Genomic DNA, 23624 nt, shown 5'->3' on the forward strand with positions numbered 1-23624 from the left:
GCAGGGTTTTTTCATAAAAAAGGTCAAAAAATTATCTGAGCAGATTTCCAAAAGAAATTACAAGTTTTGATAAAGTTTTAACTGTTCAATTCAAACAATGCCAACAAAATTTAGGAAGGGATGTATGGAATTAACATCTTCCTTAGTGTCCTAATGAGTCATTGGAGTGAATAACCAGATCTTTATAATGCAGTCCCTTGTAATGACAAAATGAGATTTCCAATGCATTCTCAGTGACTGAAGTGCTTTAAGCCTTATATAACTTGTTTTACAGTACCAAGTTACCTTTGATGGTTAGTTGAGGAACTTCAAGTTTTCTGCATAATTTTGAAATCCGCATAAACGGAAAAGATGTTTCTTCTATCTGGAAACTTTAGATAAAGCACACTGCTCATTCTTTCCTTCCATCTCTTCTGATGGCCTTTCAGTATCTCCAGTGAAGGAGACTCCACACTTTACTCTCTCTCTGAGCAATCTGTTCTACAACTTGGTCACCCACAAAAATAGAACTTCCCCATATTCAGGTGGAATTTGCTGTGCATGAGTTTCTGCCTGTTGCTCTTGTCGAATTGTTCGACACCACAGACCAGAGCTCGATCCATCCTCTTCTCACTGTCTCTTCAGATACTGACAGACATTGGTGAGGTATTCTCTCAGTCATCTCTTCTCAAATCTGGACAAGCCCAATTCCCTCAACTTTTCATCATAAGAGGAAATCACTTTTATTGTCCTTTGATGGACCTGCTCCAAGATCTCCATGCCTCTCTTGTACAGAGGAGCCCAGAACTGGACACAGCACAGCATATGTTGCCTCACCAGGGCTGAGTAGATGGACAGGATCAGCCTCCCTCAGGCTGGTAATGCTCTTCCATTGGCCTTTTTGGCACAAGGGCACACGGAAAGTACATGCAGAGCTAATTGTCCACCAGGGCTGCCAGGTCCTCCTCTATAGACCTGCCTTCCAGCAGGTCTAATTTGTGCTCCTCCACAGGTGCAGGACCCTGCATTTGCCTTCATTGAATTCCAGAAGGTTCTTCTCTGCCCAACTCTCCAGCCTGTCGAGGTCCATCTGAAGGGCTTCACAGCCCTCTGGGGTATTGGCAGCTCCTCCCAGCCTTGTGCCATCAGCAAACTTGCTGGGAAGTATCTACCTCTTTATCTAAGTCATTGATGAATAAATTGAACAAGACTGGACCCAGTATCAAAGCCCTTGTGGGTGAACACCTGTTGCAGGTTTTCATCCTGGTCTCTGTGCTACTGCACAAAACCCTCTGAGCTCTGCTGTTCAGCCAGTTCTCCGTCCATCTCATTGTTCGCTTGTCCAGCTTTCGCTTTCTGACTTTGTCTGTGAGGATGTCATGGGAGAGAGCATCCAAAACTTTACTGAAGTCCAGTAAGCAGCATTCCACTGCTCTCCCCTCACCTATCCAGACAGGTTCTGGAATTCAAGTGATGCTTGTGACAGGAGAGACTGCCTTCAGTGAGTTAAAGGGAGTTTTACCATTGGAATTCAGTATTGCCCCATTTGAGCTCTGCAACAAATTTTGAAATAAATAAATATATTTCATTGGATTGCACAGGAAATGCTCCACTATTGTATGAGTTACAGAGTTTTTATATGTGGTCATGACACACATAGATGACATACACAGCCACATAGATGCAGTGGGCTAGATGAATAATGCTTAACAGTTTAGACTGGGGTGTACTTCATGAAAGTCACTGAAATTCCAGCAGCCTAATATTGGCATGAGAGAAGAGGGATCACAAAATGAGAAACTTTCAAGTATGTGAAAAATACAGCAGTGGTGCTAGAGAGTGCAGAAAAATTACGTTTGAAGCAGTTAGATGATTGAGCAACTAAAGTTCTGCAAATGAATCCTGGAGGTGGGAAATCTGTCCTCTGAGCAAACCTGAGCTAAGACTCAACAGCTTTTATACTATTATTTAGAGTAGCAACATTTTTGTCCTACTCTATAGGTAGTCTTTAACTCCCCAGGTTATCACAGGGCTGATTCACTGTACTGTATTTATTTTAAATAAGCAGAACAATATTTCAGAAAGTTGCTTACATAAATGTAAGGAATCTTTTGTAACATAAACTTGTTGGAAGTCAGACAGCCTGTCGCCTTCAGAGAAATAGCCATACTATGTAATTTTATTTGCTCCTCTAGTTGGTTTCTGTACTGATGCTAACGGTATTTTTTGTGTCTTTTTTCCCTTTTTTATTGCAGTAAATTGTGAAGGGGAAGGTAGGAACTATGAACCATTTAAAGAAGAAAATTTGTATAATGCTACCTGCTAGGATCAAAACTGGAATTAGCAATTTGAAATTAACTTACCTAACCCTAACTGCGTAAAATTAAACTTGAGCCAAAATATTTGGAGTTGATTGGTTCAACAAGCAAATATTTTGTGCTGAAGCAGGACAAATTCCTAAGATTAGGTCTACTTCAATGATATATATGCTTACATTTGGACAAATGAACATATATGAATATGTGTTAGGATCACATTATCAAAAGATGCTTCTGCCCAAACTAAGGTGCAAATGAGACCATATGCCAATGTCAAGAGTATGAATTTTATTTAAGAGTAGATGTGTGGTAGGGTGGGAAGAGAGAGAAGAGAGGAAGATTAAGTAGAAATATAGTCACCATCACACGGGTCACTGTGGCATCCTTCCTGCCCTTCTTCCTCTGGTCTACTCGCTGGTGGGGGTCCTTGGAGTGTTCTTCTGGAGGTGTCACTTTTATACTGTCTAAATCCATGGTTTCCACAGAATGCAGATGTTGTTCCCACAGCTTGGGCTGACATGTATAAGGACTTGGTTCCTTTCTCAAGGTTTGCCATGGTGAGAATTTTTATTCAGATACATTACCCAGATCTGCCTCAGCCTGGCATCTTCCTGTTGCTGCCTTCTGCACTTATTGCAAGTTCCCACATCACAATGGGGTTTTGTCCAGTGTGCTAATTCCAAACCTTCATCTCATTTTAGGCCGGGAATTAATGTCTTCCTGTTTGCCATCTGTGCCTCTTGTGATGCTTTATCTTATGGGAACTTTCTTCCCTGAGAGTGTCTTGAGATATTTCACTGCATTCTTCAAGTCTTGACAACATGTGTGCACATATATACAAATATTTGTACACATATCTCAATTACTGAATCTCATATAGAGATATATATACATATCAACACACATATATTATGATTTAATAGTTTTTTTGACATACCTTTTTGGAAATTAAAAAAACCACCTGGGTTCTGAATGAAATGCTTCATCTGTGTCTGTGGGGTTTTTCATTATTCAAAATACTGCTTTTGTTTCATTAGGTTTTATTATCTGGAGGATGAACAACACTGTTTTTAACTGCCATGGGTAACAAAAAAAGATAAGACCTGTGTTGCATAGTGGCTCTGATATAAAAAGGCAACAAATCCTATTAATATTCAGTTTTACAATTGACTTTCACATGTTCTACTAATTTAATGGTCTTCTTTATTATAAACATTTCCAATAATTTGATGATTAGTGATTTCACTGGAAATTTCTTTTGAATCTAAAATAAAGGATAAGGAAAATTATGAGCTGATGCTTTAGACTTTACAAACAGGAGTTGCTTAAGTAGTTTGGGCATTTCTCTGAATAGTAAAAGTTTTATTTCAGTCTCTTTCTCATTCGGTTTCTTTGTTAATTATGTTATTAACAACTTAGAGTTTTGTCTACTACATATTAAAAAAATCTAATTCAATATCTTTTTACAGCTGGGACCTCTGAAATAGATAATGCCATGAGAAATTTCACCATGGGAGTTATGGGAGGATCAGCCACTTAAATAAAAATTTTATATGCAGTGGAATGAAATAACCATTCTGAAGATACAACTCATCTGACCTATTTTAGAGCTCTATTTGCAAATAAGACAAACTACATTCTGGAAGAGCAATCTCTCAGATAAAGACACTGAGGCTCAGAGAGATTAATCCTAGCATCAGGGTCTATCGCCAACCGACGTTAGGTGACACTCATGTAAAATACTAGACTAAATGCATTAAGAAGTAACTTTTAAGCACATTTAACTTTATTTGGCAAAAATGCTAATTTGGTTTGGTCTGAGGTTCTAAAACGACTGCTGTGCACAACACTAAGTGCAATTACCACTTGGAGTGTTAAGTTTCATAATTATCTTGAACTAAAAAGAAGCACAGAATGGTGTAATTATTTTTTTTTTTTTTAATGCTCTAATTAGGGAAGGAAACTAGAATAGGTGAGAAATTTTGATAATTGTTATAGAGAACCAGGGTTAGTTAATTAAAGATGAACATTGAAACAAGTAAAAAAATCTACCAACTTCATGCATCTTTAGATAGCAAGTAATAGTTCTATTTTTATTGCATTTATATAATTTATTATTTTCAGTTCTCCAAATTCAGTGTCTCTAACCAGTCTGATGAGGCTTTTTTTGTTGTTGTCATTTTTGTTTGTTTGTTTATTTTATTGATTGGTTTAGGTACTTTACTTGTTTATTCATTTTGGTTGGTTGGTTGTTTTTTTAATTTGATAAAAGGAATTTTGCCAGGATTAGATAAATTTAGCAATAAAATAAGTTAGGTTTTTCTTTTTGTTTCTCTTGAGGAAAGCCCCACAGTAGTCCTCTCTTCTTTCCACCTATCAAATCTCACTGTAAAAATAAAACTTAAAAAAAAGAACCCAACACTGTAGAGATGATAGAGAGCCTGTAGAATTCTTCCATAGTTTCATTTATTGACCCAAAACTCATTAGAAAAAAGTAGGAACATTCCTGATTCGTTGTATCTTGAGTTCTGTAGATCAGATAGAGTTACTGATTTTCTCCTAATTGTTTTTATCTCACAGAGTTGGTTGAATTGCTGAAAGAATCTCACCCACAAAATATGTTAGCAGACAGCAGATTCCCTTGTTGATCTGTGACAAGCTGGGTGCCTAAAGAGACCAGATGTGCACCTCTCTGAATCCTGTACCTCTGTGGAGAGAGTGGGTCTATCCCTGTCCACTTTGCTGCAGTTTACCAAGAATCATAGTAGACAGAGTTAAAATCTGTTATAATATCGAGGGAATAATTGCAACAGAAAACACAAGTAGATCTTTTCAAAACTCAACACATAGAATTAGTAATTTCCTCCTTTTTTTAGACATAATATTTTCCCCAGTATTTATCCCTGATATCCCTTATATATCCCTAATATGTCTAATATTTATCATCACTGACAGTTCAAGCTATCTCAGGTCTGAACTATCTATATCTCTCTGTATTTATATCTATATCTATATATCTATATATCTATATATCAATATATTGATATATCAATATCTCTATATCTCTATATCTCTATATCTCTATATCTCTATATCTCTATCTATCTGTATATCTATCTGTATCATCTATCTATCTATATCTATATCTATATCTATCTCATAATTTTAGAATTATGCCTTAGGAGAGGCATAGAAATAATATCAACAGTTCAGGAAAGTTCACTCTCTAATACTTCAATGATTTCTTTGGGGCTCAAACCCCATCATTATTTAAACTTTTAATCCACTGTTGGTTAATGGAAGGAAGACAAGGATCCTTCCCCAGCTGAGATGATGGAAGCTAACTATGAGGGCTCTTAGAGGAACAAAGATGAAACTGGACAAAGGTGATGTTGGAACTTGTCAGAGGGCATAAAATAATTAGTTATTATATAGTTATATATACATTAGTTCCACACCATGGGCTTGTTGGGAAGCACAGACTTTGAAAGTTTGGGGAGTGGGCAGCCTATGAGGAAATCTGGCATATGTCTGTCAAAAAAAGAGAAAAGAAAGGCAAAAATTTCATTCTTTAAATTTTTCTAGTGAAGAGTAATGAGGGACTGAAGTATCCTTGTGCTCTGAGGTGTTCCCAGGCTGTTATGTTCCTTCTTTTGATTTTAGCCTAACAATTGGGCCAAAGAGACAGAATTCAACCTGATCACTTCTTAGAACTGCCAAGCTCTAAACTCCACATCCAGCTGAGTCCAGCTCATTTCCTGACCCCTCATTCCCAGCATTATAAAACCTTGGGATTCGCAACCAGCCTTCAGCTTATATAGCGCACACCCAGCCATACACAATCAGACAGAAAGATGTATCCAATGCATCTGAGCTCTCCAGCTCCCTCCAGCAAAAAGAAGCAATGAAGAACTCAGCTTGCATTCATGCTACAGCACTGCTGACTTCTATCTCCTGCAGCAAAACTCTGGAATGAACTGGTCTTGCTTTCATGCAGAAGTGCTAACTTGTTGATAGCACCACAGCTATATTTAAAGCTCTTTTCCTGAGGCAGTTTTTCTTTATCATTGACAGTAAAAGGGATGCGCTATGAAAAGAGATTTTTGTTTTCAAACAGTTGGAAAATAATCAAGGACCACAAAGCAGATTCGATATTCTTTAGACTTCTTTAAAATGAACAAAACTAAAAATATTCAATTGATGCCCAAAGCAATTTTCAAAATACTGAAAGTCCTGGCATTGGAGACAATGTCTTTTTCCCACAAAGCAATAGTTGTGGTTTTTTTCACTCACTCATGGCAAAATGTGCAGTGTCCACTCTGTTCTGCTCAAAACAGTGGTTAAAACGACTCTTCAAATCAGTTTTTTCCAAGAAGTTCACTTGTACAAGGAAAGCAACAATTTTTCTTTAAACAATATTAATACAGAAAATGTCTTTGTGATCATTATTACTTGCATACTGCGCTGCAAAATTAACTGTGCAGGGAGCAGGGAAAGGATTCCCTTCCACTTTGTGCTTTTTAGTATGAAGAAGAGGAAGCCAGACTCTTCTCAGAGCTCAGCAGTCAGAAGTAGAAAATAGATAACATTCACAAGATGAAGTAAAGGAAATTCCAACCAAATAAAAGGAAAATAAAAAGCAAGCTATACCAACCAACCTCCAAAAAAACATACAAAACAAAGTTTTAGTTCAAAACTCTACAAAAAAAGCTCTGTTCAGCCTCATCTAATGTGGTAATTAACCCTGTGGATGTGAGGTTTGACTGGGGTGACCCAGCAGTCCTTTGACCTGTGAATCATTCTATCAGTTTACAACTGCTTCATAAAGCACACTTTAAACAAGCATTATTGCTGCAAAATGCCATTTTTCCTTTCTCTGAACCTCATCTCACCCTTCATCCCACATAAGGCGTGTGCTGTTTGAAGGTTAGGTGAGTAACCCAAAATCAATGCCATGGGGTGGGACAGGCTGGGGGTGAGGTTACAGTGAGTAGGATCATTTCTGCCAATGACCTCACTCATCAGCTGGACAAACATCATGGCTACAGGAGGTAAAGTCAGGGACACTGTGTGGGAAGCAATAAGCAGGAGCATGGAGAGACCTCTTCAGCAACAGTGCCTGTTTATGACTTTTTAAGAATCGGTGATTAGTTACAGGTAACAACATTTTCAGCTAGACTGGTGCTGAGGATGGTATAATTTTCTTTAAGGGAACATCTCGTCAGGAAGAGTTTAAAGCAGCAATCTGCTTCAACTGTTTATTAAAAACTCCGTAGTATATTTTATAACCACTGAGCTGGTTGAATTCCTCCCAGGTAATTAGGTTCTATTGCTTGATGTTCCCTGCTGTAACTGCTTACAATGAATGTATTCTTTTCCTTCCCTAATGACCACAAGACTTGGAATATCTGATCACAGGCTTTGTAAATAAGGGGGTATTTAAAAAAAAGAAAAAGAAAAAAAAATAAATAACAGAAAAAACACTAAGCCAGGTTGTTTATTTTGCACATTCTTTTTCTGAGGGAAGGTTGATGACTTTACGGTAAATCACTGAGGAAAACTCAGCAATTTTTTTTTTTTTTTTTTTTTTTTTTTTTTTTTTGTCAATGCCAGTTGCACCAGTTTTGTTCTTTGACAGCAGAGGAGTTAATTCTGCCTTTACTAGTGCCTGTTTTCAGAGCATAACAAACAGCGTTCAAAATCAGAAAGCACGGTGCTCAGTGGGGCAGCAGACTTGCTTTATGTTTCTTGAAGCATTCTTGATAACAAATACTCCTCCGCTGGATCTTATATGTCACATGGATAAAAGAAGTAAATTCAGCATGAAGCTTGAAAGCTCCTTGTTTTGTTGCCTCTCTGTGCTTCTCTGAGATAATTTAGAAAAGTAATGAAGATTACCAATGTACATTTAGTTGCAATTCCTCTCTTTAGCTGCAGTTACTTCACGTTTCTGATTAGAAGAACCACCAGTAATTACTTGTATTTTTGTGCAAATAATGATTGTAGACAAATAATACAGACCACTATCTTTTCTAAGTTTTAGGGGTCTGCTAAACTACCACTATTATTATTATTATTATTATTATGGGATAAACCCAAAAATTTTACAAATAAGAAATAGTGCAAGCTGCTGAAAGTATTTATGACAGAAGGTCTGGGATAGAGATTTTGATTTTTTTGATGTAAACTGTAACTATTAGCTTACAGCATGATAGACACTCAAGCAAAACTGTTTAATGTAGAGGGTTGTTTATGTTGTTCTACTGAATTGTATTGTATGGATTTTATTTCAAAGCTGGAAGTTGAGTGCCTTGCACAGGGTAATTAGATGTCTTGTGAGCTATTTCACTAGCAAGTTTGCAGTCTCCCACATAAGTATGATGTCCTTGATCAAAATCACGGACTTAAATGTCTGCATTCTTTCCTGCAGCCAAACTATGTTGGGAAGGAGGAATCAAAATGTGCAGAGAAGTTAAATTGGCGCTCATGTGACTTACGATGTACACATACTCTCAAATTTCAGACATGAAAATAGTAAAACGTATAGATTTGACTGGTAAATAAATCTTCCCTCTCTTGAAGAGCTACCAGTAGAGAGACCTTGTGACTTCAACACTGAGTGGAACATGGATAGAACAACACTCAGAGACTTGTGGTTCAGCAATGGATCCACAAAATTTTCCTTGTGAAGCATCATGCAAGGGGAAACTTGTGGCACGTGTGGTCAGGAGAGGGTAAAATTAGCCTGAAATAACTTCAAAGATAAAACATGGTCTTCAGCTTCTTTGGCCTTGAAATCCTGTATTTCACAATGATAATCACAACACAGAAATAATTAGCACTCCCACCAATCAATAAAGCCATTTAAATTCATATGACTATGAATATGAATTTTCCAAATCAGATGGACACGTTGTTCCTGCTCTCAGGGAAGAAAACACAGGTCAATTTTACATGATGAATCCAGATATCATACTTTCTATTTGAGAATGTTGGCTAATAGATTTTAAGAAAACATTTCCTTCCATCAGTGGATCATAATCTGAATTGATCTTTAGTAACTTTATTGATGTTTCTGAGCTAATCTATATCTCTACATCAATATTAGAATATTTAAATACTTCTGTCTTTATTTTTGTGCTTATGTACTCAGTGATTTATTACTTTCATTGGGAACTCAGTAAAAAACTGTTCAAGTCACTAAATAATGTCAAGTGCTAATCAGAACTACTGAATCAATCTTTGAATATTTATTTTTCTCATTCCACAAACATTTAATATCTTGCATGTCCTTTAATCAGTTGAAATGATTTCTGAGATTTTTATTCAGCTGTTAATTTTTTTTTTTTTTTCTGACTTGGAATTAAGAGACTTATATTCTGTGAGAAAATATACATCACAGGCTGTTTTTCCTGACAGATGCAGAAACAATTTGCAGGGCATAAGGTTGCTCACAAATAACAACCTGACACTGGTTCTCCCCTGTGATGGAGGAGGAAGGAGGAGTTTGATATGGTACTTTACTGCTCTTTGCAAGGTTCTCCCAAGGTGCTGTGTCTCAGCTGGTGTGGTATCTAAGCATGGCCAGGCAGCAGCTTGGCAAGTCCTGTTTCGTGAACATTACCCTAAGGGACAGTGTATATTCTTGGGTTAGAGCCAATTCCAAGCAGGTATTCAGTAGTCATAGTGTGTTACTCTAGGGTGTCTAAAAGGCAATGCTGTAGAGTTTTTGAATATTCTTTACTTCATCAAGACTCCTTTTGTGGTGACTCTTCTGGGGGAGGTATATTTCATTTCATGAACACCTGAACTGGAGGTTTAATAAATCTGTATATGAGATTTTTATTCAGTCTCTCTTACAGTATGAAATTCTTTATGAATAATTTCAAAATCCAGGAAAATATATCTCCTGGTTTTCTAAATTTGCCTTAGTTTTCAGTTTAAATCCCCCCCACCCCCCCTTAGTTTCTGTTCTAAATTGATTGAAATTGTAACAAAATACTTCAATTCCTTCAGGTATTGGAATCATATTCATGGATGATGATCACAAATGCAATGCTATATTTTATTACAAAATGAGTATATGACAGTAATGGCTTGGGGTTTTTTTTTCCCTGTCCCAGGTATTTTACATTTCAAAATTCACCAGACAAGCTTTAAATAACATTATGCAAAGAATCCATGTTGCTCTTTCTGTTTATGAGGTCTTGCAAAACCCTACTTTCAATTCCCATATGCACAGCTTTAATTTTTAAATGTAAATTATGAGCAAGACTTCAGCAGTCATCTTCAAAAGAACAGTATTAAATCTCAGAGATTCTTGAAAAAATCATGAGGGTTGGCCTCAGAGCATAAAGTCTATGAAGCATTAACTCTCAAAACAAGAGATTAAACTTTTTCAGTTGCCAGAAAGTAAATCTACAGGAGATGTCAGAGCATTAGCTCACTATGAGATACTCCTTTGTATTCATTATTGAAAAATTCAGCTAATTATCAAATTTCTATTACATGCATACTGCCCAGAGCAGAAAAGGATTTTCAATAAGTTAAAAATAGTTGGGTTTCTTTTTATCTACAAATAGATGGTGTATGCTTCAGTGACTTCAGAAAACATAGGGAGAGTTTCTAAGCCAGACAGATATAAACACCAACAAATATGTTTTCTTATTCACTTTTTCTGGTGCACATTATTTTGAGAAAACTTTCATTAGAAAAGTTTTCCAGTTGCAGCTGAAATTGATATAAAATCCAGGTGAAGACCAAGAAATCATAGTCTCAAACCCCCTACTTTGAGACACCCTAAGATTCCAAAATGGGATTACCTCTTTTCTGTGTGGCACCAGGGAGAGGTCCCAGCATCTGAGAAGAATCAGTCTCTGACTTTTTTTTCTCTAAAAAGTCCTTAAGAATATTTTAAGTGATCATATTGAAAATTTTCAATCTTACACTATAATACATTTTCCCTTGCATCTCTACTACCAATTCTATCATATTCTTCCAGGACTGAATATTAAGTCCTTCTGTTTTACTAAAATCCTTAATTCCCAACTCACCTTTCTTTGTGAGAGGACTTCTACTATCTCTCCTATTTCCTATGGAAGTTCAGAAACTCAGAAACATTTGTGGCATTTTCACCCCTGCAGAAGATTGTGACCTATTGTATAGCATCATTTTGTCCACCTGGAACATGGACTTAAAATTTTGACCTTTGCTGTTGTTTTTTATGTTATATACAATTCCAGTTAACTGGTTTCTTACCAGTTCCCAGATGCTCTAAATAAGAACATATTTCTCCTTTTCTTTCCATCATTTCAGTCTTCATCACAAATCTCTGCATGGATTTTCATAAGATCTGTACTGTCTCTGTACTTTTTCTTCTGCTCTAGGTTTTTATGTAATATTTTTTATTCAAACATATCTTAGCCATTCACATCAGTTCAACACTGCAGTGAAATACCAACTTTAGGGTATGTCTGTGACTGCTTGAGGGAACCAGCACTGCATGAAATAAAGGATAATGGCACTGCTGAGGCTGAATGAGAGGGAAAATGTAAAGTATGCATTCCAATGGAACTCAGGTACATTAGTCTATAAAGATTTCTGATGGAAGGTTAAAAACTTTAAAAAAAAAAAAAAAAAAAAAAAAGGTACTTAATAGAAGACTCCGGGCAAGGGTCAAAAGGTCAATTAATATTTCTCCAGACTGGCAACTTTAGGAACTATGTCCCCATTACTGTAAATGCTTTCAGGCATCAGTCCTCCACAGACTATGAATTCTGCATAATACTATGGCATACTCTGCAGAACATTTGTATTCATTCCTCCTGAGCAAAATTTGGATTAACAGGTTTTTTGTAGTTTTGACTGAGCTGATTCTATATTTATCCTGATGAATGGAAAAGATCATCTTCCATTGCTCTGTTGGACAGATTATGCAGGTAGTAGAATCCCAGTAGTGATTACAAGTATGCATTCTTATGCAAAAATTTCCTAGGTTCTCTACAGACAACCCCAAAATACTCTGATGGTCCTGGAAGACAGATTTGGTTGTCTTTCATACGTTAGTCACAATGAGCTTTGTTAGAATTACCACAGCTCTTACTGTAACACAGACTAGGCAATGTCTCATACTCTTACCCTACTAGCAACAATAATTTCAGTAATCATCCTTATTTAATGAGAGAGAAAGAGCATCTCAACAGTGGGCTGCTTCCCCTGCACCAAGTAACCTAAGCACGCAAAAGGAAATCTATTAATATAAGAGCATACCTGTCTTCCACATGAACAGTCAGTGCAGAAGCTTTTGCTCTGGTGCCCAAGCTGTGCAGCACACACGGCTGTGCTCTCCAGTGTGTAGCTCCAGGGAGGTATGAGCAAGACTTTAAGCATATTTCACTGAAAGTGCCTCAGAGCTGCAGTGTAAATCTGAGGGGGAATCTGGAAATCATGATGTGAAGAGTGAATAGGCACGTTCTTACCAAAAATTTTCATTTCCAGCTATCATGATAGTGTGCCTACTAGGTTTATAGCACAAAAGAGTGTTAACATATTGTGGTAGTTTGGGCATGTGTATGGATGTATTTGTGTATACAAATGCCATCTTCCACCTCCTTCTCAAAGAAAGCCTTATAGAGTTACATATGCCACCATGTGTTAAGTAATTTTTTTGTGGGCTATAAATGACTCAGCCAAGCTGTGAAATGAAACAGCTTGTTCCACTGCACTAACAGTGCAGGCTCAGTGCTTATTGTCTGTGCAGTAGAAGTCCAATGAGTCACTCTCCAAATGAAGCCACATCATATGTGGTTCTTACACCAAGTCTTTTCCACAGCTTTATGACAAAGGGAAAATATCAAAATATACTATTATTTGCACTTTTAAGTTGGAAAAAAGTGATTTTTTTTCAGCTTGATTACTGCTTTTAAAAACTTCAACATCTATATTAAAACTAAGCCTGTGTTAGATGTTTAGGTAACGCCTACTCCTGAAGTTAGAATTTTACCTTTGAACTGGTTTTCTATTTATTTTTCTAATGAAATAAATTCTCTAAAGACTTGCATTTAATTTTATCCATCTACCTCTGAAGTTTAATTTTTTTGTTGTTTTCACTAAACTATATGTCCAAAACACTACAAGGAATGAAAAATCACTACTGAAACAGCCCTCTGCCAAAGCAAATAGGGAAGCTCCTAGGTGTTCCTGTTATGCAACATGTTCTCGGGTTTGCATTGAAATGCAATATGGTTGTTTTTGCTTCTGCCTGACCCATAAGTTCAGCAGACATTATGTAAATAAACTTTGTTTTTATGTCATTCCGCCCACTTCTGAGTGGTCATCAGGTTTCCTAACAGAAAACTATTTTTTGTAAATGGGACTTGCAAGCACTTTGGTTTTATTGCTTTCATTTTTAGCTACGCCTTTTTTTTTTTTTTTTTTTTTTTTTTTTTTTTTTTTTTTTTTTTTTTTTTTTTTTTTTTCCCCCAGAAATACATTATTCTTACAATATTTTCTAAGCAGTCCATGTATTTTAATTCAGGCAGGTGTTTACATCCCAAGTACAAAATATCCTGTTCACATTATTTGTCTCTCTTTGGATTCCCAAAAGTAAATACAATAAATGCAAAACCTACCTGGTAATCCAGATTATCCTCTCCTGATATTATGCTACATAAGACTTTTAAATTATATTTATAATTATTTAATCCTCTTAATTAAATCTTTAAGGACATTTTCCATTATCTTTTGCTGCCATCCATGTGATTAGTTTTTCTCCCCTTAAAGTGCTTATATTATTTCCATTATACTTTCATCATATTGTGTTACCTCCGCTGAGGTGTAGCGACCTGGTTCAGGAACGACACGGCAGCCACAGCCAGGCTGCTCGGTCCATCAGCTCACAGACACCAATGTGGTGGACGGCAAATGGCGTTTATTAATTGGTTACATGGAGTTATAAAACCTCTGTTTGCTACATCACATCCGTCTGCTTACGTTACAGGTTAGGTATTGCTTATCTTATCAAGGACACTAACCAACTAAGAGTTGAGGGAGGGGTTCTGTCTGCCCGTACAGCGCGATATCTTCCGACCGCCTGTCCCTAATCTCCCACAATATTGTAACATAAAACAGATAGACTTTAATCCATTTCCTAGGATTTCTAGTGTTTCAAGCAAGAATGTCTAATTTCTCCAAATCAAGTGGACACAATGAATAAATAAATCTGTTGTGATCTTCATATGGATACTCAGAAGGTGTAAAATTTTTCATTATTTTGACACAGAGAAGTGAAGGCTGTCTCAGAAGGGATTTTGTAATTTCAGACTATGTTGTTGAACTCTCAAAATCTTGCCTGTCAAAACTAAAAAAATATTTAAAAAATCTACCATGAGAAGGGGAAAGTAGCTTAAAATCTATAATTTTTTAAAGAGAACCTAAGCAAATATAGCAAAATCATCCCTGTGTTTCTATAGGTGACACCCATTTTGTGTTCTCATTCTGACATGGAAAAAAATTGCAGACTCAGTCTTCAGAAAAATATTTATGCTGTGTTGCACAAAGATTATTGTAGTATTGTACAAATACATTACTGAACTGTGGGTGTGTCAAATTCAGACCTTTACAGGCAGTTTGCAATTTTTTTTTCCCTTTAGCAACACATTTTTTCCTTGGTAAAACTGCAGTAGAATAAACTTAAATAATCAAGGTTCAGGTTGCTCTGTATGTATGACGTTAGTTTTCTTCTTCTGCCTGTATGAAAATTTTTTTTATAAAAAAAGCCAGGGCAAAGTGTGCCTTTCATCATCAAAATTTCAGATGTGCTGTGGCAAGCCATATTTTATGCAGCTGAATCTGCAGCTCTGATATGTCTCATTATGTAAGATGCTAAAATTGTGGAGACTCTGAATAGATATTTAGACTTGGGCAGTGATTTCTTGTGAGGATAAAAAGGAATAAAGGTGGTTGAAGAGAGTTTTTCCTTCTGGGATTGCACAGTTTACCTTTTCAGATCCTGGCTGCACCTATCTTTGAAGTTCAATTAAAACCATGAGGATAATTTCAACCATAATTTTAGCTTTCTCTCAAGCTTTAGCTTTATCTAAAATTATGGGAAATTATGGAGCTTTAAATTTTAATTTTGATACTTTTAGCCTAGTTTCATTGGTTAAAATTTGATTTCTAAAGGAAAGCCGTTAACTCGCCTCTCAACTAACCCTTTAAAAAAGCGCAGCCACCTCCAAAGGCATTTACCCATCCAAAATACAAAAAGATGTTATCCCTACAGCTTACAAAATTAATGGGGTTTGCATTAGACATAAACAAATATTTCCTTATGATTAACCCTGTCATTAATTTTTAATTCTAAAACAGAGATAAATTTTGGGGAAATCTGGTATTTGAGGGAATTGCAGAGGGGATGTTTATAGAATTATCAGTTTAGAACACAAAAACAGGAACAAGAAGAGCCCATACCAATTTTTACACCATCACAGAAGTGGAAGATATAGATAAGAGATAATCTAGTAGGATGTGCTATGAGTTAGTTGGGTAAATATCTTGAGTTGCCTCACTTCATTTTCTTTCTCTCTCTAGCTACTATCAGTCAAATGCACACAGGTATTCTGTGTTCATCTTCATTGTTAAAATCCATGTGTGGAGTCATCTCTGATCACCTAAATTTGATATTTACAGCTCTCATTATTTTCCCTCCACTTATTCCAAATATCTCTACGGCACAGGGACAAGTCTGGCTAGATTATTGGGAAAAAAACCTTACTGGAGAAGCCTCTGATCCCCAATACTGTCATTTGGGTTGTTGACTTGGGCAACTTCTGTTGAAGTTTCAACTAGTGAAACTTTTTTCCTCAGATTCATGTCTTCTAACATTATTTCTCCCTTATACTCTTCCCACTGCCTCACTTTTCCTACAACATTTCAGAAAGTCACATAACAGAAACAAAGCTGGTTGAAAGTGGATTGGTACATGTACATGTCTTTATTTTTCATATTTGAGCACATGGTGAGGTACCAGTGTTATTTTCCCACACATAACATTATTTCAGATCAAGAGTTTTTACATATGGTATCAATGTACAGTCAGAATTGAGTTTTGGTTTCTTTTTTTGTTTTGTTTTGTTTTGTTTTGCATTTTTCTTTTGAAACAATGAATAAAATCTATGAAAGGGAGGCACACACAGAATGACCAATAAATGGAACAGAGCTTATAGTTTTTTCTGTGAAATATTCCACACCTCAACAGGCAAAAGACTTTTTTTTCAAAATATATATATTTTACAGCAGGTTTTTTAACTTACAAACAAGTATTTGGGGCATACAGGCTAAATTCCTGCACAAATATATTTAAATTACCCTTGGCAGTGAGCCTGCTAGGTCTGCAAAATCACAACGTAAAGCTGTCAGCTTGTTCATGCGCCTGAGCCTCAAAGTCAGTCACCCTCAGTGACCACAAAATTGTAAATTGTGTTTGCTGTGCATTACATGATTGCATGTGCATCACATCTGAGGACACTGGGAGGTATTGATGAAAGATCTTTGCTCATCTCATAGTTTATAGTCTGTCTTCAGTCCACAGTCCACAATGAGTCCACAATGAGTAAGGAGAGGGAAGGAGAAAAGAGAGGAACTCCTTTGATTCCTGTCTGCTCCCCCCACAGAGCATCCCTGTTCCCAGAGGGAGCCATTCATCAGGGGTGGAGCTGAGTTTGCTGTCTCAGAGGAGAACGGCTGCCTGCGCACAGTGTCCCCGTGTCAGGCAAGGGACAGAATAAATCACGATAACCCAAGCCCTTCTTTTACAACACCACATAGCCTTTCCACAGGCAGATTAGAGAAGACTGAACACATTAGGGATCCTTAGCAGATGGAGCTCCTCTTCAGAGAAGAGGTGAATGAATACAACAACCTTCCTCTGAGCTTCAGTTTGGCCCACGAGCTGTTGATTGCACTTTGAAGAGCAAACTGAGTATCCAGTTGAGAGAGGAGCAACAGATTTCAGAACATATTCAACCTCATATTCATTGAGGCAGATCCATGGTAGAAATCTCAACATGTATTTAAAGCACTGTGAGACAGGAGGAAGTAGTATTTAAGACTGTATTAGATGTCTGATTTTTCTTACTGCAGAAGAAAAATTAATATTGAACCAGCCTGCAAGAGAAAACTGTGGTAATTTTCATAGAAAAAGAAATATGCATGCAAAAGGTAAAAGACAAAAAGAAGGAAATAAAAAAAGTCATAAGGACAAAAAATGTTGGACCCTGTAACCATTGGGAAGCATTATTTATGAAGGCTATTCATTATTATTTTGCAGCAGCTTTGCCAGTAGCTCCTGCCCCAGCAAGAGGATGAAAGGCATCAATACAGCTGGTACTACAAGTAACTTGTGTGATAGTAAAAATAAATAAATAAATAAATAAATAAATAAATAAATAAATAAATAAAGGGGAGAGAGATTTGCTTAAAAAAGAGTGGAAGGTTTTGGCTGGCATTTTAACTTCTTGATATATGTACATTTAAAATTATGCTGAATATTTTTGCTTTATCTTCAGTTGGAGTTGTTTAGTTTGAATACTGAAATATATACACTATATATATATAGGCTACTATTTGCAGTAATACTGAATTATTTATTGCAATAAGGTCATGTTATCTTGTTTTTTTGGTGCACAGCTGTCTGCTGAAGGATGAATTTCTGGTTCTTAAAATAGAGCTAAAGGAATACAGCAGAAACCTATTTTTTTGTCCAACAGCACTGTGTTAGACAGAAAATTATGCCTGTACAAGCTTCATGGGTTACTGTGAAGACATTTTTGACAGTGGCAAGTTCCTCATCAGTCCTTCCTAAGACTCTGTGTTTTCTCCTGGGATTACAGTCCAAACTCCTACCTGTGTTTACATGATCAAAGTCTCTCTCTTCACAGAAAACCCAATCCCAGCTACTGAATCCAAACAACCCTAAGAGATGTTATTATTTCCATCTCTGTGATATGGAATCTAAGATCACAGAAAGCTGCTAAGGAACATAGGTCTTGTGACAGAACCCATGTTTTTATGCTGTCTTTAATCGTCTCATATTTTAATGCTGTAATTTTGTCCTTTTTAAAATTCAAATTATCAAGACTTGGATTAGAATCTCAGATTACCTAGATTTTATGATATGTTACAACTCTCTAAATGTTACAAACATATCCTAACATAGCTGAATATAAGATTCTGTTTATTTAAGAAACACGGCTATGTAGAAATATTTGATTTGCTTGATTCTGGAATACATTTCTCATTACACCATGTTAGAGATAACTATCCAAGTCCAAGTCATTAAATACCTATGACACAAACAGTAGTTAAGTACATCCAAAAAATTCCTTTATTCTATCAATAGAGACTGTACAGAGCCCTCAGAGGTACATTAGATTTATCTCTCAGTATATGTAAACAGATAAAGACCTGGGGAGATTAGGCATCTCCTCACTAGACCAATATCATTGGAAGCTGTTATGAAGGACCTTCCTCTGATTTAAAATCTTTTACCATTAAGTGCCTGACTCCTGAAGCTCCAGAAGATAATTTCCTACCTATTTTGTAAACAATAATTTCATCTATAAACCTCATTTGGAAAAAGAAAAAAATACAGTGAAATATAATATTTTCCCCCTTGTATTTTATGTTTAATTACACTTCTCTAGCACCCCCCAGTCACCCTTCTGGAACAGGAGAGCCCATACCAATTTATACACAATTATGAAACTAAATGTCAGTTTATGTATTTTCCTGATTCTGTTTTCTGGCCATCTGGCATCCATTCAGGAAATTACTCAAGAATGATGTTTATCAAGTAGCAGCATTTAGGCATCTCATATTTAAATTTCCAAGTTTAACCTACTCATACATTATCCATCTATGTGAAAACACATAGTCAATGTCAGAAATCAATTCAACTTATTCTAAGATAAAAGTGAAAATTATCTCAGAACTTTACATGGAGACAATTGAACTGAATAAAATTCCTGCTGTTCTGTAGTGCGATTTACTTTTTTATTTAATGCATTGCTGAATTAGCCTTGATAACACAGAATGATGGGAGGCGATTACTTACTTCTGTCTTGGGTAATTGTTTGACAGCAGGCATTTGATTAAAAAGGAATGGGAGCACAATCCATACTTATCAATCTCCGGAATTGACGACAACTGTGCAGATGACACATCCTGTGATTTACAACAGCAGTCAATTAAAACTAATAGCAAAACTAATTAACCTTTCCCAACGCAGAGTGTGACAGTTCTACTAGAACAACAGCTTTGGTGTTGCCATCACCGCAGCAAATTTAAACACGACTCTTCAAATACCTTGCAACAATTTAGTTAATAACAACCTCCCTTTAATTGTTAGTGAATTATTTAAAAATATAGTCCTTTAAAAATAGGTGCTCAGTCATTAAAAAAAGAAAAAAACATGGCTATTTTTAATCCTATGTATAGATGTAGATATAGATATATCTAAGAACTGGTTGCCTATAATTGGCATGTTGCAAAAGTGAACACAATTACACTGTGCCTGACTGTGGTCCTCTTGTGAGATATCACTAAGTGTGCATTTGATACATATGAAACAGGTATAATATCACACTAATTCAGCTTAAATATCTCTTGTCATTTTCAATTTTTACTCTAACATATGGTTATAGAATATCTTTTTTTCACTCTTTGTTTCCTAAGCTAAATTAGATAGTATTTTTTTTAGTGCTTTACTATAGGTTTCCTTGCCGCTTTGATAATCCAGTTTTGCACATCTTTCATCTGAATTTTTTTTCTTTTTTAATACAAATATTACTACCCAAGGTTTGTTGTTTTTTTTTTTTTTTTTTTCACCTCCTTGGGAAACCATATCAGTACTTTCCTAATAAGATATGCAATAATTTTTTTCCAGAGTTCTGTTGTAGCATTTATCGTCATCAAATGTACCAAAATACTTGCAATCCGTTCCATTCTCATATCACTTATCATTGATCTTTTTTAAACTTCTATAAGAAGGCAAAAGGTCTTGATTTGGTGCTGTATATTTTGATTTATTTCTACCAATGCAAACCTTGGGGTTATCCAATCCCATGACACCCTGAGGAAGTTTATTTCTGTCACAGCAAATACATTACACATTCATGCCCTGCCCCACTCACTGTGAACTCTCACCAGTTCTTAGATGGTTCACTGCTAGCCATATTCCTTCATCCCTATATCTCTCATTTTCATTTAAAGAATCAGCTCCACAAAACAAGGCACATATGCTCTACTTTTTCACACCCACCAAAGGAAAGATGTAATGAACATATATGAGAAAGGGGGGAAAGATAAGCAATAGAAGGAATAGGAATCTCCTCTGAGTCTACAAAACTCTGGTGGGTTCTGAAGTGGTGATTTATTTTAGTGCAATGTTTCATAAGGCTGGTGTTAAGGCTCCTTCACTCATGCTGTGGGAGAAATGAAAATTAGTATGGAAGCACAAACAAGCTATCATCCTTCATATGTTTGCAGCTGTAGATCATGGTTTTCCACATGATTCTTAAACAGTGAAGCAGGATTGTTTGTCCTAAAGAGTATCTGGCGATATATAGTAGTCCATAGAAAATTTCCAGTTGCTTAGAAATAATGTTGGAATTCTCAAATATAATTGTTGGAGGCATATATGGTTTTTTCTGGCTCACAGCATCACAAGTGGTATCCAAATCATCTCATCCCATCTTAAGTTTAATGCACACTTAAATGAGCAAAAGGAGGCACTAAGGCAATCGAGACGAGGTTCTAATGACTAATACAGATAGAGCTTAAAGCACAGAGAGGGAATAAAGAAAAGAAGTCAAGTACATCTTCCAGAAAAGCCTGCGATTAACTAAAAATTGACTGAAACTAATATTGTGTTTGTCCATGCTGGGCTTTTTGTCATGTCTCTGGGAGTCAGTGCAAGAACCAGTACTGATCATAAATTCAGATTTAAACAACGCCTTTCAGGTGTGTCATGTCTTCATCTGCAGTTTGAGAATTTTATCTACAGAAGAAAGAAGTCATTATCATTTTGTGTTGTATCTCCTTCATGTCATTCAAAATCCACAGTTTAACCAAGATGGGCCCAAGAGAAACTCAACACATTTCAGGGAAAGGGCATTATAACAACAGGGATATAATGAATAACAGTAGGGACACTGTTGGCCATACCTTCTTTGATCCCAGCAGCCAATGATCTTTTCTGCTGGCATCCCAGGATGAAGACTTTATTATCTTTGCACAACCATGTAGCAGAGAAAGATGCTATTATTGCATATTCATAGCTATAGAAATGGTTTTGTGATTATTAAATATTATGAAAGAACCACTTGCCTCATAACTTGTCTTCTCACACCTTAGAAACAATAGAAATGCTGGCCCAGCTGAAGCTGAATTACAAATTTATTACGGACTGTAACTAAATTAAATTCCAGCTTCAGTTTGTGAGAAGAGTCAGGGGCCAGTTTGTAGCTGTGATTATCTGTTATTGCACTTTTAATCATGATCCTCAAACTATTTTAAGTAGTTGGAAAACAGAACTGACATCTGTGAAACAGAATCTGTCATTTTTAGAAGGTGTTATTCAAATTTGATTATACATTTGTCATAAAAGAAGTGATCTTTACATGTCACTTGGCAACTTAACACTCTAATTGAGAATCTTCTCTAGACGTATAATAATTGTTTACTTTCTGCTTTGCACCTTGCATCATCTTGGCACAAGCTTCTAGAATTTCCAGTAAAGTGTAAAACCTGCTGTCACCAGAAACTACGTAATAAAGAACGCCAGCAGCTTTATGGTTTAATTTCTTTTGCACTAGTGTCTCAAGGGAAGAGAAAGGTGAAATAATATTTTCAGTAGCAGGACAATAGATAGATAAGCACAACCCCCACTAGGACATGATGTTAGTGTAGAGAGAATTGATCTGAAGATGCTCTGCTCCCACCACCCTACGCATTTTGGAGATACAGCCCTGCTCCACTCTGCCTGGCTTTTCTAAAGGCTTGTGGGAGGACAGGCAGAGGAAAGGCAAAATGACTTTGTCTACATTTCCTTCTGTGCCTTCTCTCCATCTCTGAACTGATTTAGAGAGAAATCCATAAAATGTAGAAATAATGGGCCTGTATTTCTAGCAACATAAGCAGAAAAATTACCTTTACTTTTAAAGGTCACTTTAAGCACTTCTCTTTAGTCTGTGTGAATAATATTGCTCCATGTATGTAGGGAAGCATGTATGTAGGGAAGTGAAATGAAATGCTGACTTCACCAGCCTTACTTCATTGCCTTTGAATATCTTACTTTTAAAACTCTATTGAAAGGGTGGTAGTAAATGTTTGTGAAAAAGTGAATTGCAGTGACCATTATGTGACTTGTAATGATTCCTGGAGAAATTTCTATTCTTGGGAAAAAAGCTCCACTGAGGCAAATACATTCTGAAGCACATAATCTAGTTATACAAGTGTATGGCACATATACCATATTTGCTCATCCAAGCTATACATTATCCTTGCACTCCTGACTTAAAACTATACAGCTATAAGTATAGCTGTAAAAACTATAAGGGAAAAAAATCAAAACTAAATTAAGCAAGCAAACAAACAAACAAAAACAAAACAAACCAAGCCAAAACAAAGTTAAACAAACAAACAAACAACCCATAAAATTTTACTTCCCTCCAAGTTAGAAAAATACATTTGGTTTCCTTTTACATTAATGAGGGTTGCTTTTTCTGCTTTTCCAGGTAAAACACAAGTTATGGGTGAAATCAAGATTGCATTAAAGAAGGAAATGAAGACAGATGGAGAACAACTGATAGTAGAAATCCTTCAGTGCAGAAATATCACATACAAATTTAAATCTCCAGATCATCTTCCAGGTATCACTAAGAAAACAGCTTCGTGATACTTTGAAAACATTAAGTAGGTTGTATCTGAAGTCGTTTAACAGAATCACTAAAATGGAAAAGAAAATTGCTTCTTAGCCAGGATGATATGTTCTACGGGATTCTTTTTGGAATGCTTATTTTATTCTGTGAGAAATTTTGATGAAAATAAAAACATTTTGTAGAAGTTAAATAACTCTCAGAAGTTAATCTATTTTTAACATTAGTAAAAATTATAAATCCCTAGGTCATCAAAGAATGGGGATAACTAGTAGAGGATTGTATTTTTGTGAAAAAGCTTTTTAAAAACACAAATCGCATGTTCATAATGATATTTTTATACATAAAGATATCAAGATATTTTTTACTTTGATGTCAGTATTATAAACAC

General features: G+C 36.1%; 1 protein-coding gene across 8 annotated transcripts in view; it reads left to right on the top strand.

Moving 5' to 3' along the window:
• PCLO (piccolo presynaptic cytomatrix protein) overlaps positions 1 to 23624 on the top strand; it is a 326032-nt gene that overhangs the window by 295146 nt on the left and 7262 nt on the right. For all 8 annotated transcript variants that reach the window (XM_040061464.2, XM_040061465.2, XM_040061471.2 and 5 more), the window contains exon 24: positions 23093 to 23227. In XM_040061464.2, coding sequence (XP_039917398.1) covers positions 23093 to 23227 — 135 coding nt within the window. The remainder of the gene's footprint in view (positions 1 to 23092; positions 23228 to 23624) is intronic.

Source organism: Hirundo rustica, chromosome 4 (assembly GCF_015227805.2).
Source record: "Hirundo rustica isolate bHirRus1 chromosome 4, bHirRus1.pri.v3, whole genome shotgun sequence".
NCBI lineage: Eukaryota > Metazoa > Chordata > Aves > Passeriformes > Hirundinidae > Hirundo > Hirundo rustica.